The 15,546-nt window shown below is 34.7% G+C and overlaps 1 protein-coding gene across 2 annotated transcripts in view; it reads left to right on the forward strand.

Moving 5' to 3' along the window:
- The window catches only part of PIK3C3 (phosphatidylinositol 3-kinase catalytic subunit type 3), a 146,444-nt gene that overhangs the window by 107,623 nt on the left and 23,275 nt on the right, over positions 1-15,546 (forward strand). For both annotated transcript variants that reach the window (XR_014017266.1, XM_081251779.1), the window contains exon 21: positions 6,244-6,318. Coding sequence is in view for 1 of the 2 variants with exons in the window: in XM_081251779.1 (XP_081107905.1) it covers positions 6,244-6,318 (75 nt within the window). In the remaining variant the exon portion in view is untranslated. The remainder of the gene's footprint in view (positions 1-6,243; positions 6,319-15,546) is intronic.

A 15,546-nucleotide genomic window follows, 5' to 3' on the forward strand; every position in this document is an offset into this window, starting at 1 on the left:
CCCAGACCGGGGCACGAACCCGCGTCCCCTGCATCGGCAGGGGGACTCTCAACCACTGCGCCACCAGGGAAGTCCTGTTGGAAGATTTTTAATCACAGTTTCAATTTCAGTGCTTGTTATTGGTCTGTTTATATTTTCTCTGTCTTCCTGGTTTTGTCTCAGGAGGTTGTGCTTTTCTAAGAATTTGCCCATTTCTTCCAGGTTGTCAGTTTCATTGGCATGTAGTTGCTTGTAGTAATCTCTCATGATTCTTTGTATTTATGCAGGGTCAGTTATTCTCCTTTTTCATTTCTAATTCTGTTGATTTGTGTCTTCTCCGTTTTTTTCTTGATGAGTCTGGCTAGTGGTTTATCCATAGATTCATCTTTGCAGTCACTTAGCTATTTTGTAATTATAAGTTATTTCTTCCTGGAAGCTGCAATTTTTCCCTTGATTTTCCCTGAGTTTGTGTAAGCAATTAAGTAGACTGTGGGAATAGTCTGTCAGGAATAATTATATTTTTGATAAATCTCTAGAGCTAAGATAACAGTGTTCTGTTAGGAGGTGCCTCTCATGGTATTTTAGACTAGTACTTACGGTCCCTTTCTGGAAATAAGTAAGTAGTGGCATGACATAGGGATTAATTCAAATGTTTCAACCACTTATGCCTATTCTCATGAAGTTTATATTCTAGAGGATTATTTTTTTATTTTCTTAGGAGACTTTTTTTTTATAACTAAATTGTTTAAGGGAGGGTTAATAAAGGAGTTGACACTAGAGTTGAGCCCTGAATAGTATATGGCATATATCATGTTATTCCTGTTTTACATAAATATTATATTTATGTTTATGTCCATATTTCTACTTAAGCAGTCAAGCTTGGGGAAGCAAGTAGAGGATTTTCTAGACATATAACAACTATATTTAAACTTTCCTATCATTTTATGGCTTATAAATTGCTCTCTTATAGATGACATTTTTTTTATTTTTCTCAATGCTCCCATGAGGTAGTATTCCATATTTTTTTTTTTTTTTTGTGGTACGCGGGCCTCTCACTGTTGTGGCCTCTCCCGTCGCGGAGCACAGGCTCCGGACGTGCAGGCTCAGTGGCCACGGCTCACGGGCCCAGCTGCTCCGTGGCATGTGGGATCTTCCCGGACTGGGGCACGAACCCGTGTCCCCTGCATCGGCAGATGGACTCTCAACCACTGCGCCACCAGGGAAGCCCCATATTATTCTGTACTACATAATTTATTTCCTAATTTGTACGTGATACACTCTTGGCTGAGAAGTATAAAGAAAATATAATATTCCTAGGAACTTTTAAAATACTGAAATAAAATGTGTGTATGTATATTAATATTCCTTGTGGTTTTAATTCTTATTTTAATCTAAGGAACATTACATGTGTTACATGTAACTGTTCTGAAAAATGATCACATACAGTGTATTTAGATTTTAAGACTAAAAAAAATTGAAGCATCTGAGAGAAAATGTTTCCCTTTTCTTACTCACTCTGTATCTCTCTCTCCTGTCCCTCTTTCCCTTCCTGCTTTACTTCCTTTCTTCTGTCCTTTTTTCCCTTTTCTCTTCCATTCACTTTTTTCTCCATTAAATCTGTGTTTTCTAAGATCTGAAAAAATTGATATACTTCTAAAGGCTTGATAGATCACTCACATGGCTGGCAGCTTACACTGTTTTTCAGCAAGGCTTGTCAATCAAGGCAACAGTACAAGGCTTCCCTATGGCTTGTGTTTCTCAGAGCTGGGTTTCAAGAGGAAGTATTCTAAGAGACAGGAAGTAGAAACTTTTGGTTTCTGAAGGCCTGGATTGGGAAGCTGGCAGTTTGTCACTTCTGTCATATTCTGTTGGTCAGAGGAGTTACAGAACCTGCCTGGATTCAAGGGGAAAGGATATAGTTCCCATCTTGAATGAAAAGTATGTTAAAAAATCTTTAATCTGCCACACCTAGTTTTCAGTACTTTATTACCTGAGAGATATTTTGTATGCCCTCAAGCAATTACCTCGTGTCTTTTTACTTAACTTCCCGATAGTTACTGTAAGTTTTTTTACCTTGTAAATCTATTTAATAAAGAAATGTTAACTTTTTCTACTTGAAGTATATATGCACACAACCTATAAGTATTGACTAAAGTTTGAAATCCTTGCTCACTTAAAAAAAGTACTGGAACAATATTTTATAATATGTGCTATATGTCATAGTATTGTGCCTTTTATGTAATGTTCCATTTTTTCCCATGAGCTAATGAAAATATGACTTTTTTAATGTAAAAAAAATAGCCATTTAGGTTGTACCTAGACAGTTAATTTCAAATTAGATATTCTTCCTAATAAAAGCATTTCACATTTATTCATATCCTGATAACTGATTTGATGGCAGGCCTTCTCTTCATGTTATTTTGCATACCCTTCTGTTTTCTATATATATTGCTGTGTTACAAAATAATTTTTTATGTTTCAGTGAGTTTGGTAGCATTCCAGGTAATGTTGCAAGTTGAAAGCCATTATTTGAATTTTTCATTAGAGGATTCAATGCTTAATAAGTTGCAACATTGTACTGGAATCTGATTGTTGGGCATTATCACATAGATGCATGTATTATAACTTTCATTTTAAAAAGTAATGTTTTAGGTTTTTGGCAAAGTGTAAGAAGAAGAATGCGACTAGTTATGGTGACATTTTTTCCGGATTATGCAGGGTGTCAAATCTATATTGTGCAAGTAAATGTGGGAACACTGATTATTCTCACACTCGTATCTTTACTAGTAAAGGGAGATGGTATTGTTTAGTTGTCTATATTTCTCTGTATTTTGCTTTAAGTCAAAGTTGTTTTATAAAACCAATTTCAAGATGTTTGTGTATCTCACATGAAGTCCAAATACTAATGAATAGCATCCTTTTGACAAGATTCTCTTGGACAGGTATAGTGTTTCCATTACAGTTAAAAAATAACTTCAGTTTTCCTGAAACTTTTCTGATCTACTCTGTGCCATCGCAAATCATTCTGAATATTGTTTATATCCTCAAAATTTCTGAGGATCATCCTACTCTTGCCTCAGATACCTTTTTCAGGACGTAATCTTTTATCTTTTAAGTGTTGATATTTGAATTATTGAAACACCCCAAACTCTCATCTCCACCATTTATATATATGAAAGAGAGAAAGATCATATGCTGTCTCACTTGACTTAAAAAACATTTATTGAAATGATCATCCAACATATTTATGACCTTAACACACTGAGGCAGGGTAAAAGGCTCTTTTTCATACATTTTCCATTTCCATTGGAAAATAATCCAGTAATAACAATGAAATATTACTGAAAAACCAAATTTGATGATAAAAAGTAGTTTATAAAAACATCTTGCTTTATCAGCAGAGACAGGCATAATTCATACATGTCTAGTTACATGAAAATTTTAGGTCAAAAATACTGTTGCTGTGTATGTGAATCATTACTTTCATAGAGATAGCTAAACAACTTGAAACAAAGTAAATAGTGATAAAAATTAAACTAATTATAATTTATAATTAATAAGGTAACTAGTACCATGTGACAACTCAGATGCACTAATAACACAATGATGTTCTTTGTGAAAATTGCAGGAATTTCAGCTAGCTTCATATGCATATTATCAGGAGTTTTGTATCCTTGACAAGTGGCAACCAGATTTCTAAGTGAATCCCTTATTAGAGAACTCAGTGTGCTAAGTTCTAATGTGTTCTCAGTTCTCTTTACCAATATCAGATTTAATATCCTTCAGTTAAGTCACTTACTAGTTTTTCAGTGGAGAGCCTTTAGTCATTTGTGGAACTGCATATTTTGCAGCAGTTTTAGAGCAGCGCTACTACAAGTATAATCCAACAGCGTTAGCTTCACCTGGGCACTTGTTTGTATTACAGACTCTCAGGCGTTTTCCCTGCTGTTTGGATCAGAATCTGCATACAGGATTCCTAGGGGATTCTTAGGTGCATTAGAACACTAGAGAGGGCTTTTCAAACTTTGATGTATATAGCAATCAGCTCTGGACACTGCCCCTGGAGATTCTAATGCATTAGGAATGAAGGAAGGCTTAAGAGTTTGCATTTTTAACAAGATTCTAGGTGGTGGTGAAACTGCTAGTCTGTGTATCACATTTTGGGTAGCAATGCCCTAGATCAAATGTCAGTCAATTTTTCCCTAAAGCCTTTCAGATAGTAAATATATTTATACTTTTCAGGCCAGGTGGTCTCTGTTGCAACCATTCAACCAGGCCATTATAGTGCTTAAGAAATATTGAAATAAATGGGTGTGGCTCTGTTCCAGTAAACTTTCTTTATAAAATATAAAAACAGAGGGGGACCAATTTGGGCCATCAAGCTGTGTTTGCTCATCCTTTATGTAAATGATCCTCTAGTCCCCCAGTGGCCCAACTACCAGTTTCATTCAGCATCAGTTAACATAATCTAACTATAGTGGTTTATACACGTAACAGTTATTTTCTTTGTTGTAAGAAGCCCAGATGTAAGCCATTACCGTTGTTGTTTTAACTCTTTAGGGACGTTAGTGTCAACCAAGGTCTCTGATTCTCTTGGTCAGCTCCCTCTATAAAAATGCTCACCACAAAACTACATTTGCCTACGTCTTACTGGACAGGCCTAACTTCAAGTGAGGCTGGGAAATGTAGTCTTTTATGTAGGTACAGTCTTGCCCCAGCAATCTTAGTTTGGTCTTCTTTTAAGGAAGAAGTGTACATAGGATATTGTGTTCTTGGCAAACTAGTAGTCCTTGTCATACTACAGACTATATTTTGAGAATAACTGATTTGTTTAGTCAACTGTAACTGATTTGTTACAGTTAAGTGAAAATTATTAGTAGACCAGTAATATGATTAGAAGTATTTCTTTGAATGATAGTATGCTTTCATTCATTCTCTACATATGGATATATTTTGAAATATATAATATATAATTTTATCTAGAATTAGGGTATGGTGAGTTATTCTAAACAAATATACTTGAGCTTAAATACCTTGTGGAATGTTGCATCCATCAAAATAGCCACTTTGGGAAGGAGGAATTACACAGAGTACAGTGCAAAAGTGGCGTAAGCAATGATGTTAGAGTCTAACTTAGGTTTAAACCCCCCAGCCCAGTGACCTGTTAACTTCTGGAGCCTTAGGTTTTTTCCTTTGAAGGATGGTTATAATACTTAACTGACATCATTAAAAGGGTTAGACATGATGAATTTAATGTGCCTAGCTAAGAACCTAGCCTTCAATAAATTGTAACTGTGTTTATAATTATAATTGAAGATTAATCTGATGATGGATGTCATTGCTTAAGTCACTTTTGGACTTCCAGAATGGCCTTCAGAACCTGAATCAAATGAACTTTAATATTAATCGAATTTAGACAGGATTAATTTGGTCATTAACAGGTGGTCCGATCTTTTTTCTACATAGTGTCTGAAATAAACATGTTTGTAAATACTGGCTTAGTCATATGTGTGTTTGCAAGTTGCATTTGTTCTTGTTACTAATGCGAGAAACAGAACAGAAAAAAAGCTTCAAACAGGTGTTGTTTGCTTAAATTTTTTGAGCACTTTCATCATGCGCCAGGTTTCCAGACTTTAGAAGAGAAAGAAAAAGAGAATAAAGGTAGAGACAGTGACTCTGCCCCTGGTCCTGCTCATGTAATTTTTCTTAATTTAGAGGATTATGCTGTGAACTTCATACATGCCTTTACCACTCACGTGAATTCATTTGTTTTTCTATCTGCTGGCACTTCAAGATTGTTTCTCTAAAGATTTTTCTTTTAATTCTACACTTACTTTTGTTATAGTGTAGATGAGATGGTTGTGGGATGGTTGACTTCATTATGTGTGTTTCTGCAGACACTTTTTTTCACTGTCATTCTTAACATATATCTACTTTGAAATGAGAGACGATAGACACATGTTATAAATAAGGTTTCTGAAACCTCATTTAACTTTTGATTAAAGTGACTTTTATAATTTGACAGAATTCTACAGGATATTTTTTCTGTTGTCAAATAATAATTTGAGTTTCAAGTGATAACCTCTTCATAGAGTCAAAGATTACACATTTAATTTGAGAATTCAGGTAAGAAGTCAGAAAGAGTAGTAATCAATTTGAAATTAAAGTAGCACAAACTGCTGTTGTATTCAGTTGTATGTATAACCTGGTTTGCATGTGTTTTTCACAATTCTTTTGTCTTTTATTTTTGAACTGTTATTGCAGCTGGATATTGCGTGATTACATATATTCTTGGAGTTGGAGACAGGCACCTGGATAACCTTTTGCTGACAAAAACAGGTAACAAGTAATGGCTAGTAGCAGATATACATTTTATATGCCAGTGATTTTTGCCCTGGAATCTACTTCATAAGAAAATAAGTTGCATAAGTGAATTTAAATTGATGTCCCTTTATATGGTACCTTGGAAGGACATGTAAGGGAAACTCCCATCCCTTATAAGAACTGCTTTAGTAAAAATCCTACAGATGGTCATCTAGCCCTTGCTTCTTGAAATGCCTCCTTTAGTGGGAAGCCCATAATGTATGCAAGCAGTCCAATCTCTTACTGTACAGCTCTAGTTAGAATGTTTAAATGTTCTTTCTCTTATCAAACAACACTGAACTCACATTAACCTCTATCTTTAATTCTTTACCTTTTCCCCTTGGAGTTATGTGGAGTAATCATTCTCATCCTCCTTCTTCCTAATAACTCCTTGGCCCCGTGGCTTTAAACACCATCTCTGTGCAACTTCCAAGCTTACTCTGTTTCAATCCATTTCATTAGCTGTTTACTTGAAATCCTAAATATACAGCTAGTCATAAAAGTTGTTTTCTTCCTCCACTACCTGCCTGATAAGCTGCTCCTCACTTGGTTTCCCCATCTTAATAAATAGTAACATCACCTACTCAGTTGTTTAAGCCCCAGACTTGGGAGTCATTTTTAATTGCAGTATTGGCTTCATCTTACATATCGAATCTATTATCAAACTGTATCCACTGCTCACCAAAATAAATCATGAAGTTACCCCCTCTTCATTTCCACTGCTTTGATCCCATTTGAAACCACCAATCTCTTTTGCCCTAACTGTATGATTAAAATCTGAACTCTTTACTGTAGCCATTGTGGCTTGCCTACACTAACAGGTTTGAATGTCTGAATGTAAAATCACTCCTGTCTTGGGCAAGTGCCCTTGTTGTTTCTTCTTCCTGGGAAGCTCTTCTCTCAGATCTTTCAAGACTTTGGTTAGTAAGTCTAAGATTGAATGGCATCTTTTTTTTTTTTTTTTTTTTCCGATACGTGGGCCTCTCACTGTTGTGGCCTCTCTGGTTGCGGAGCACAGGCTCTGGACGCGCAGGCCCAGTGGCCATGGCTCAAGGGCCCAGCCGCTCTACGGCATGTGGGATCTTCCTGGACCGGGGCACGAACCCGCGTCCCCTGCATCGGCAGGTGGACTCTCAACCACTGCGCCACCAGGGAAGCCCTGGCATCTTTTTAGAGTAGCCTTTTCTAACTCTCCAGTCAAATAATATTTATATACCTGCCACCCCACCCCTCTCCATTACTCTCTATTTATTATTCTGTTTTGTTTTCTTTATAGCACTTATCACTAGCTGAAGGTATCTTTTTTTAATATAATTCAACAAATATTTATTGAGCACCTGCTATATTTTAGGTATTGTTCTAGGAGCTGGGGATACCAAAATAAACAGGACAGAAATCCTAGCCCTCATGGAGTTTGTTGACATCTTAATCATCATCCTCTCCCATTCCGGATGTAGGTTCCATGAGAGCAGGGACCTTGTCCATGCACTTTGCCACCGTGCCTCCAGAGCCTTGAACAATACCTAGCTAAAATGTTTGATAAATCGTTGTTGAATTCATGAATAAATATTTCTGTTCTTCTGTGTAGCCTTTTCTTCATACGCCAAATAATCCAAGTTTCTTCAGCCCTTCACAGAAAATAGATTTTAAAGTACCCTTAAAATAGTCTCTCAGGTAAGGACATTGTGTAGTTTGTTAGTATTCCTCCAAATTTTGATACCAAAATTGAGTGTAGCCTGACTAATTATTAATATAGTAACAATGTTAGTTCACGTAGTCTGGAATTTCATATATTCAGTTTTAAATTATTAGTGTGAAAAATTATCTGGTAAAATTTGCATGTGGGAACCGTGTCTGTATCAATGCCAGGCAGTCCCTTTAATTACCAAAGCCTGAAGGAGTATAATCAGATTGCATTGGAGGTTCTTGCTAAATTTACTAATTTAGCAAAAGATATTTATAAAACAGATGCTGTGTTTGGAAAAAATTATAATTCGGAAAAAGTTTTCCTGTGTTTTCTTAGCTCTCTTTTTCAGTTGAATCTTTTAACTACAAGAATCAGACTACCAAAATAATTCCATTTGTTTTTATATTGTAATCATTTTATAACCACAGTGGAATTCTTTAATGTGTAGAGTAACATTACATCTATAATGTTATATTCACAGATCTTGTCTCTTCTTTTGGAAATTGATAAATAATAGAACATTTTCTGTTGGACATTGAGAACTGCTCTGTCTTGTGTGTGTCTGTGTGTATTGATGGGGATAATTTAAGAGTAAGATTTGGAAAGAAAGGTCTACCTAATATACTTTTTTGGCCCAGGTCATAGATACTTGTATGGAAATTGAATTATAAAATTTCAAAAACAGGTTTTAAGCATCTTGTCACCAGTTTTCCACTAGAGGGTACTCTAAATTTTGTTTTAAGCTTACCTAAAAATGTGCTATAGATGAGAGGCACATTCTCTTTCTTTTAAAACAGGATTTCTTTGAGTTATTTCTTCTTAACTGCTCTTTAATAATTTCATCCACTTATACAACAAGCATTTTACATCTTCCTCACTAGGGTAAATGTTTTAAATTTTTTGATTTAGTTTGAATGAAATTGGATTGTATAAGGAAAGACCGATTATGTCAAGACAAATGGAAGTATATAAAACATTCCTCAACTTCTAGAAGTTTTTAATGATTTATTTTAAAATGTTTGTGTGTCTACTCATTTTTTACTAACAGTCCATATTTCAGAGCAGTTTCGAGTTATATTAATTACATATGTTATAATTTGACTTTGTATAGTTTAGACAACTATTACATATTTAAAATGAATTTTGAAGGTGTTTCATTGCAGGACATAGATTTCAATGCTTGTACTTAAAAATGCCTTGAATATTATGAAGCATCTTCCATTGTATATTTTGGATCCATTGTGCCTTCAACACAGACCATAACATATTAAAAACTTAGAACTTTAGATTTTCTTATATAACTCTCCAGTCTCTCAGTGTTGATGGAGCTTTTATTAATGATAAATAGCATTTCTCCCATTCTTCAAAATAAAATACCTTTTGTCTTCTATTCTCATTTCCCAGCTTGGGCAGGTTTGTGTGTGTGTGTGTGTGTGTTTCTTGGACAGGTTTAGATGGTTTGGAATTGTAATCAGAGTACTACTGATTTGTCAGTGCCCAGTTCCCTGGTATGAGAGATGGAACAGAGAAGAAGGAGACACCCAGATTTCATTTCACTGTGGTCTTTTGGGGATTCACCCTAAATACACACTGTTCCACCTGTAAATATAGATGAGACAGAAAAGGGTCAGACTAAGAACTTCAGGAATGTGTGGAGGAAAGTATTTCACCTCTTATAGAGAATTTCAAAATCTGTACAATGGTAATGTACAAAAATGCAAAATATAAGTCTCGATTTCAGATTTCCCAGAAATTTTTTGCCCATGCTTTAATTGGTTGTGGATATTTTTAACTTGGTTGAAGTTTCCTTAACTTGTGCAGCAGAGGGCGTTGTGTATCTATCACAAATGTAAAAGTCTGGAAATTCCTTTGTCAATGTTATGGTTTTCTACAAGCATATTTGGGGTGAATGATATTTCACTTATTAATGCATTAATATATTATTTTGGCAAGAAACTACAAAATTTAAGCTGTGACACAGGATAGGAAAAAAAGTGAATTTTTTTCAGAGTTACCGTCCTTTGAGGAAGCGTTAAGAAGTTTATTCAGGGTAATTCAGGGTAATTCAGTTGTGGCAGGACTCAAATGAAATTAGACTTGAGTTTATCTCAACTCTTTGGAAAAAGTTTTGTTTTGTTTTTATTTTTGAGAATTTGAGGGGGAAAAAAAGGACCAGTCTAACTGAAAAATGTGCTGTTTGTTTATGGTATACAGACTTTATGATATAATTAACATATAAAATTAATATGTAAATAATTGAAAAACATTCACAAAAGAAAAGTAGGAACTGGGTATCTGTAGTAAATGGAAAGTTTTTTGTAGGTCCTAAAGATGGCCTTGTTAACCTGGGTTTATCCATTTATATAGTGAGAGGAGTGGTAGCTTTTTTTGTCTGTGGTGGCACTTCAGAGTAATACCCTCTGAGCCTTTTGTCAGAAAGCTCAGAGCAAAGAAAAATAGTCATTTTTATCCTAATTGCACATTGCTTTCAATACATCTCCTATCCTGATCTTCTTTATCATTCTTTAATTTTATGTACAATTGATTCACTTCCCTTTTTTTAATTCTGGGGAACAATCTCACATAGGAGTTAATATGTCAAACTCTAAAGTCAAATTCTTTGCGTTTAAATTGCCCCTCCACCATTGTATAACGATCAAGTTATCTAATACATCTGTGTCTCAGTCTCTTCTTCTCAATGCATAAATAATAATAGAACTCTCTCCTGGTGTGAGGGTTGAATGATTTAATATGGTAGAATTTTGTATGGTACTGAGCACATAGTAAACATTCCTTGTGGGCTAACTATTATGGTTTTGTTTGTTTATTTCACCACCAGGAAATAAGAATGCCTTCCTTATTTAGCTTATATAGCTGTTATTTGTAATCATAATTTTAGAGATCAGAAAATAATATATCTCAAAAACTTTTTCCACCCTAAAATCCAAACTCCTGTAAGTTACTGCCCTCTAAAATCTCTTTTGAGTGGCTCATTATTTTAGTAGTATATGTGCTTGTTTACTCTCCGGAACATGAGAGAAAGGAGTATAAAAAGCTCTGTGCATAGTAAGCACCTAGTAAATGCTTTGAAAATAAGTAAATGAACTAGGTATTTTCATGTCATTGTAATCTGTCCTCAGGGATTCAGAAAAATCTGTTTCCTGTCAAAACTTAGTTTTACTATAGATTGTGGATATACTATTATTTACCAGTTTGATTTGTATTTCTCAGTTGATATATGCAAAAGAGAGCCAAGCACATAAGACCTTCCCTTTTTATCCATAAGTACTTTTTTAGTCTCTATTGATCATTACTTTAGATGTTTAAATAATGAGAACTTGTCTTCATGTGAATAATTTTCTTTTTAACATTATTTAAAATCTGATCTTTTGAAAGTTTCTTAAACATTTAGTATCAGGAAGTCAGTCTTTATGTTAACTGAAACCTATCATAAGGAAAATGTTAATTTTGTAGAGGCTGCTTTTTTTTAAGTTTGTTTGAGAAGAACATTGTATCTTCTCCTTAGAGGTAATAAAAAATGATAAAGGGCTATACTCTTTTTACCTAAGGAGGTGCAAATTACTTTATGGATAGAGTAACTTAGACTGGGTCATGAAGAATGTGTTGGATTTGTATGGGATACAAATGGAGAAAAGCACACATTCCAGTAAAATATCCAGAAGCTGAGATAAGCCATGCCTTTGCAGGTAATATATATAGGCTGGTTAGAGAAATTTGACGTCAGATTATGGAGGGAAATCAATCTACTTCCTTTCAGATTACCTTTTATATGGCAAAGCTTAATTCAGTCACTGAAGTAAAACTGTAGATTAGGATAGTAAATCTTTTTTTTTTTTTTTTTTTTTTTTGCGGTACGCGGGCCTCTCACTGCTGTGGCCTGTCCCGTTGAGGAGCACAGGCTCCGGACGCGCAGGCTCAGTGGCCATGGCTCACGGGCCCAGCCGCTCCACGGCATGTGGGATCTTCCCGGACCGGGGCACGAACCCGTGTCCCCTGCATCAGCAGGCGGACTCTCAACCACTGCGCCACCAGGGAAGCCCTAATGTAAGTTTTATCAGATGATACATTCCTTAATGCTGGGTAGACACTGTTTTGCTTTGAAATGAATAATTTGGGGAGAGGTTACATTTTAATGTATTTTAAAGCATTCAAAGTTTCATAAACTAAAATATTAAAAAGTATTTTTATAGTAACCCCAGAACAAAAAGAAGTGTCAAATTTTAAGGTAATGATGTTGAACAACACAAGGAAACTATAACCATTAGTCTGAATATGAGTTTTAATTCATTTAGGTGGTTCATCTTGCAACTGTCCCTTCCACGATGACCTGACTGAGTCTGAGAGTTGTATTAGTCAGTATAAAGTAGATCAGAAGTCCTCAAGCTTCGGAGTATATTAGGATCATCAAGAGAGCCAGTTAAAATACAGATTTCTGGGCCCTAGGCTCAGAGTTTTTGATTTAATAGGTATGGTAGGGCCTGAGAATTTGTTTTAATAACAAAGAAAACTATCAGTAATTCTCGAAAAGGTTATTAATATTCTTCTTCCCTTTTAAAATCCATTTCTATTTAGAGGCTTGGTTCTTTCAGTTCAGTCAAAACAATATATCATAATAGATTGAAAGAAGAAGCAAATATGAGAATCCAGTTTCTCCTATTAAGCCAGACATTAAAAAGATGTGCAGGGCTTCCCTGGTGGCGCAGTGGTTGAGAGTCTGCCTGCCAATTCAGGGGACACAGGTTAGTGCCCCGGTCCGGGAAGATCCCACATGCCGCAGAGCCTGCGCGTCTGGAGCCTGTGCTCCGCGACGGGAGAGGCCACAACAGTGGGAGGCCCGCGTACGCAAAATAAATAAATAAATAAATATAAAAAGATGTGCAAAATGTAGGCAGTGCCACTCTTCTCATTAATTATATTTTGTTTTGGAAAGTAGTTATTATTAATAGAAAACAAATGTATGTTAAAACGTTATTGAATTGTTATTTTTAAGCTAATTAATATTTTTTAAATGTCTCAGTTTCAATTTCAAATGTCGGAAATATCAATATAGGTAGTCCAACTAAGGCTTTTTTTGGGGTCCTGAGACCATGATCTTTTAGAATTGCTTTTTGAAGGCCATTGTTTTTCATCTTCAAAGGGTTAATTACTGTTCTGCTTCAGACATTAAAACAGTTCTCTAGAAGAAAAGAATGTTTCAGGGAAAAAAACTTTGTTTTAATGACTGTAGGAAAAATGAACATATTTAATAGTTAAATATTCGTTTTTCTTGAATGGAAATAGACTATATAATCAGAGATACTAAGTAGACATGGTTTTGCCCCCTTTTCATTAGTTAGCTTAATGTTATCCCTGTTTATAAGAAGCCATCTTAACAATTGAATGTGAAGTGATAATAAATTATGTGAAACATTTAGGTGATTGGAATATCTATGCTAATCTGTACTTATGTATGACTTATTGTACTTTGTTACTCAAAAACTAGTTTTGAAAAATATTTCCTCATTACTATACTTTTTAACTATAAATGAAAATACCTCTAACCAAGTATATCATAAGGGTTTAACTAATAAGTGTTGGGAGCAGTGGGAGTGTAGGTGTAGGGAGCATTTTTAATTCTAAAATATAAGTTCCATCATATCAATAAATAGTTATTCACAGTCTTCTTTTTTTCTAGGTTTTGTGGTAGGGCAACAGGAAAGATATAACATTCATGTAAGAAATAAAGGCATTTTGGGGAAAAAAATAAAATGTCAGGTTATATACAAAAAAATTGAGAGTGGGAAACTTACTGGGGAGTAGTGGCAGGGAAAAATTTTTGAATTTGAGAATTGTGTGGGATTTTCAAAAAATTAGAGTCTGGTTTATAGGAGGGATTACAGGAGAGAGTCAAGTAGAAGGAATAAGCAGCAGTGAAAAAATTGAATAAGTACAGTTTTGAGATTGGTTGCATTTAATTATTAAATAGACAAAAGGGAAATTAAAAAAAAAAAGAAAGAAACTCTACCACTAAATACTATTAATTTTGGCAGTATCTAGTCTCTTTAATCCAAGAACTACAAATGTCTTCAACTACAATTTTAAAAATACATTCATGTCACTTATGCAAATAACAGGAAAATTTAATTAACACCTCTTATTCCCTTTAAATTGCAAGGCAGGGACAAAAGAAGGTAGTTACAGTCAACATTAAGTTTGTTTTATGTACACTTCGCCCCTTGACTATTTAATGTAATAGATTTGAATAAGACCACATTCCCTGAATTTTTTGACAGTTATTTTAATTTCTTGAAGTGCATTTTAAAAATTCTTAAAAGTTTAATTTACAGATATTAAGTTTAAAAAAAGCCATTCCCTTTGGTATGACGATAAATTTTCTTAAAACGTTGATAACCTCTTTTCAAAATACATTCCTCTTTGAACTTGCAAAGCATAGTAATGGTTTCATAGTTAGACACTGAATCTTTTATGCCTTATAATTAAGTAGTAATCCTGTCCTTTGAGAATTTTCTTACAAGAAGGATAGAAGGTATACTCTTCCTTTGGAGGCAGTGATACATAGATGACATTGGAATTCCAGTAATGCCTGTTAGGAAATGAAGAAAAGCGGGGCTAGGTTTCCTATTAAAAAGCACCAAGCCCATTAAATAAACTCCGTGTGATGGTTGATACCATTCGATACATGATTTATTAAGGGTAGCAGTTTTGAATCAAAGATTGGTCAAATAGGTTCTCTGCTCAAGTGGTGGGTATCAGTAGGAAATATATTGATAACAGAACATTATTTAAATAAATAAAACTAAGAAAGGTTTATCTGTACCTACGATATTGTAAGCTTCTAATTTCTTAACCTCTTGAAGGGTAGAATGGTATTTGTCTAACAAGGTAGATAATAAATGGGAAGTCCAGGATGAAAATAAGCAGAAAATGAAGTGCTTAGCTTAGTTGAACAGAGGATATGTGTTTAGCTGAAGGCAGTGAAACCTTTAACAGAAGTTGATCATGAACTTTTCACCAAATCATGAAAAATTCAATGATCGCATCCTCCCTTGAACCTTAAGAGATTAGGAGATGGTGGTTTCCCAGTAAGTACCAAATTTTCAGATTACTTATTCCAGAACTGATCTTCTTTTGGGAATCTTGGACTTCCCTTGGGAAATTGGTGAAGTCTGTGAACTTCCAAAAATACTGATTTCATTGTGTTTAGAGACCCTGAAGTGCATTTTGGAATTCTGAAAATGTGTTTTTCAATCAAGAGTAATACGTAGGACTGTTTTAAACAGAAATGAAACCCCCTGTGTTGACATATTACATTTTATAATCTTAAATATGTACAACATAAAACCTGATCTTAACTTACTATGCATCTACTCATACATAACTGTAAAATACAAACAGATTTATAAGATAATAATGTTACAAACTAGCAAAATTTAACCTAACAATATTAATGTGACAGACAAAGGAATACTGAAACTAAACTGCCACTTGCTAGTGTG

Source organism: Mesoplodon bidens, assembly GCF_964165515.1.
Source record: "Mesoplodon bidens genome assembly, chromosome: 13".
NCBI lineage: Eukaryota > Metazoa > Chordata > Mammalia > Artiodactyla > Ziphiidae > Mesoplodon > Mesoplodon bidens.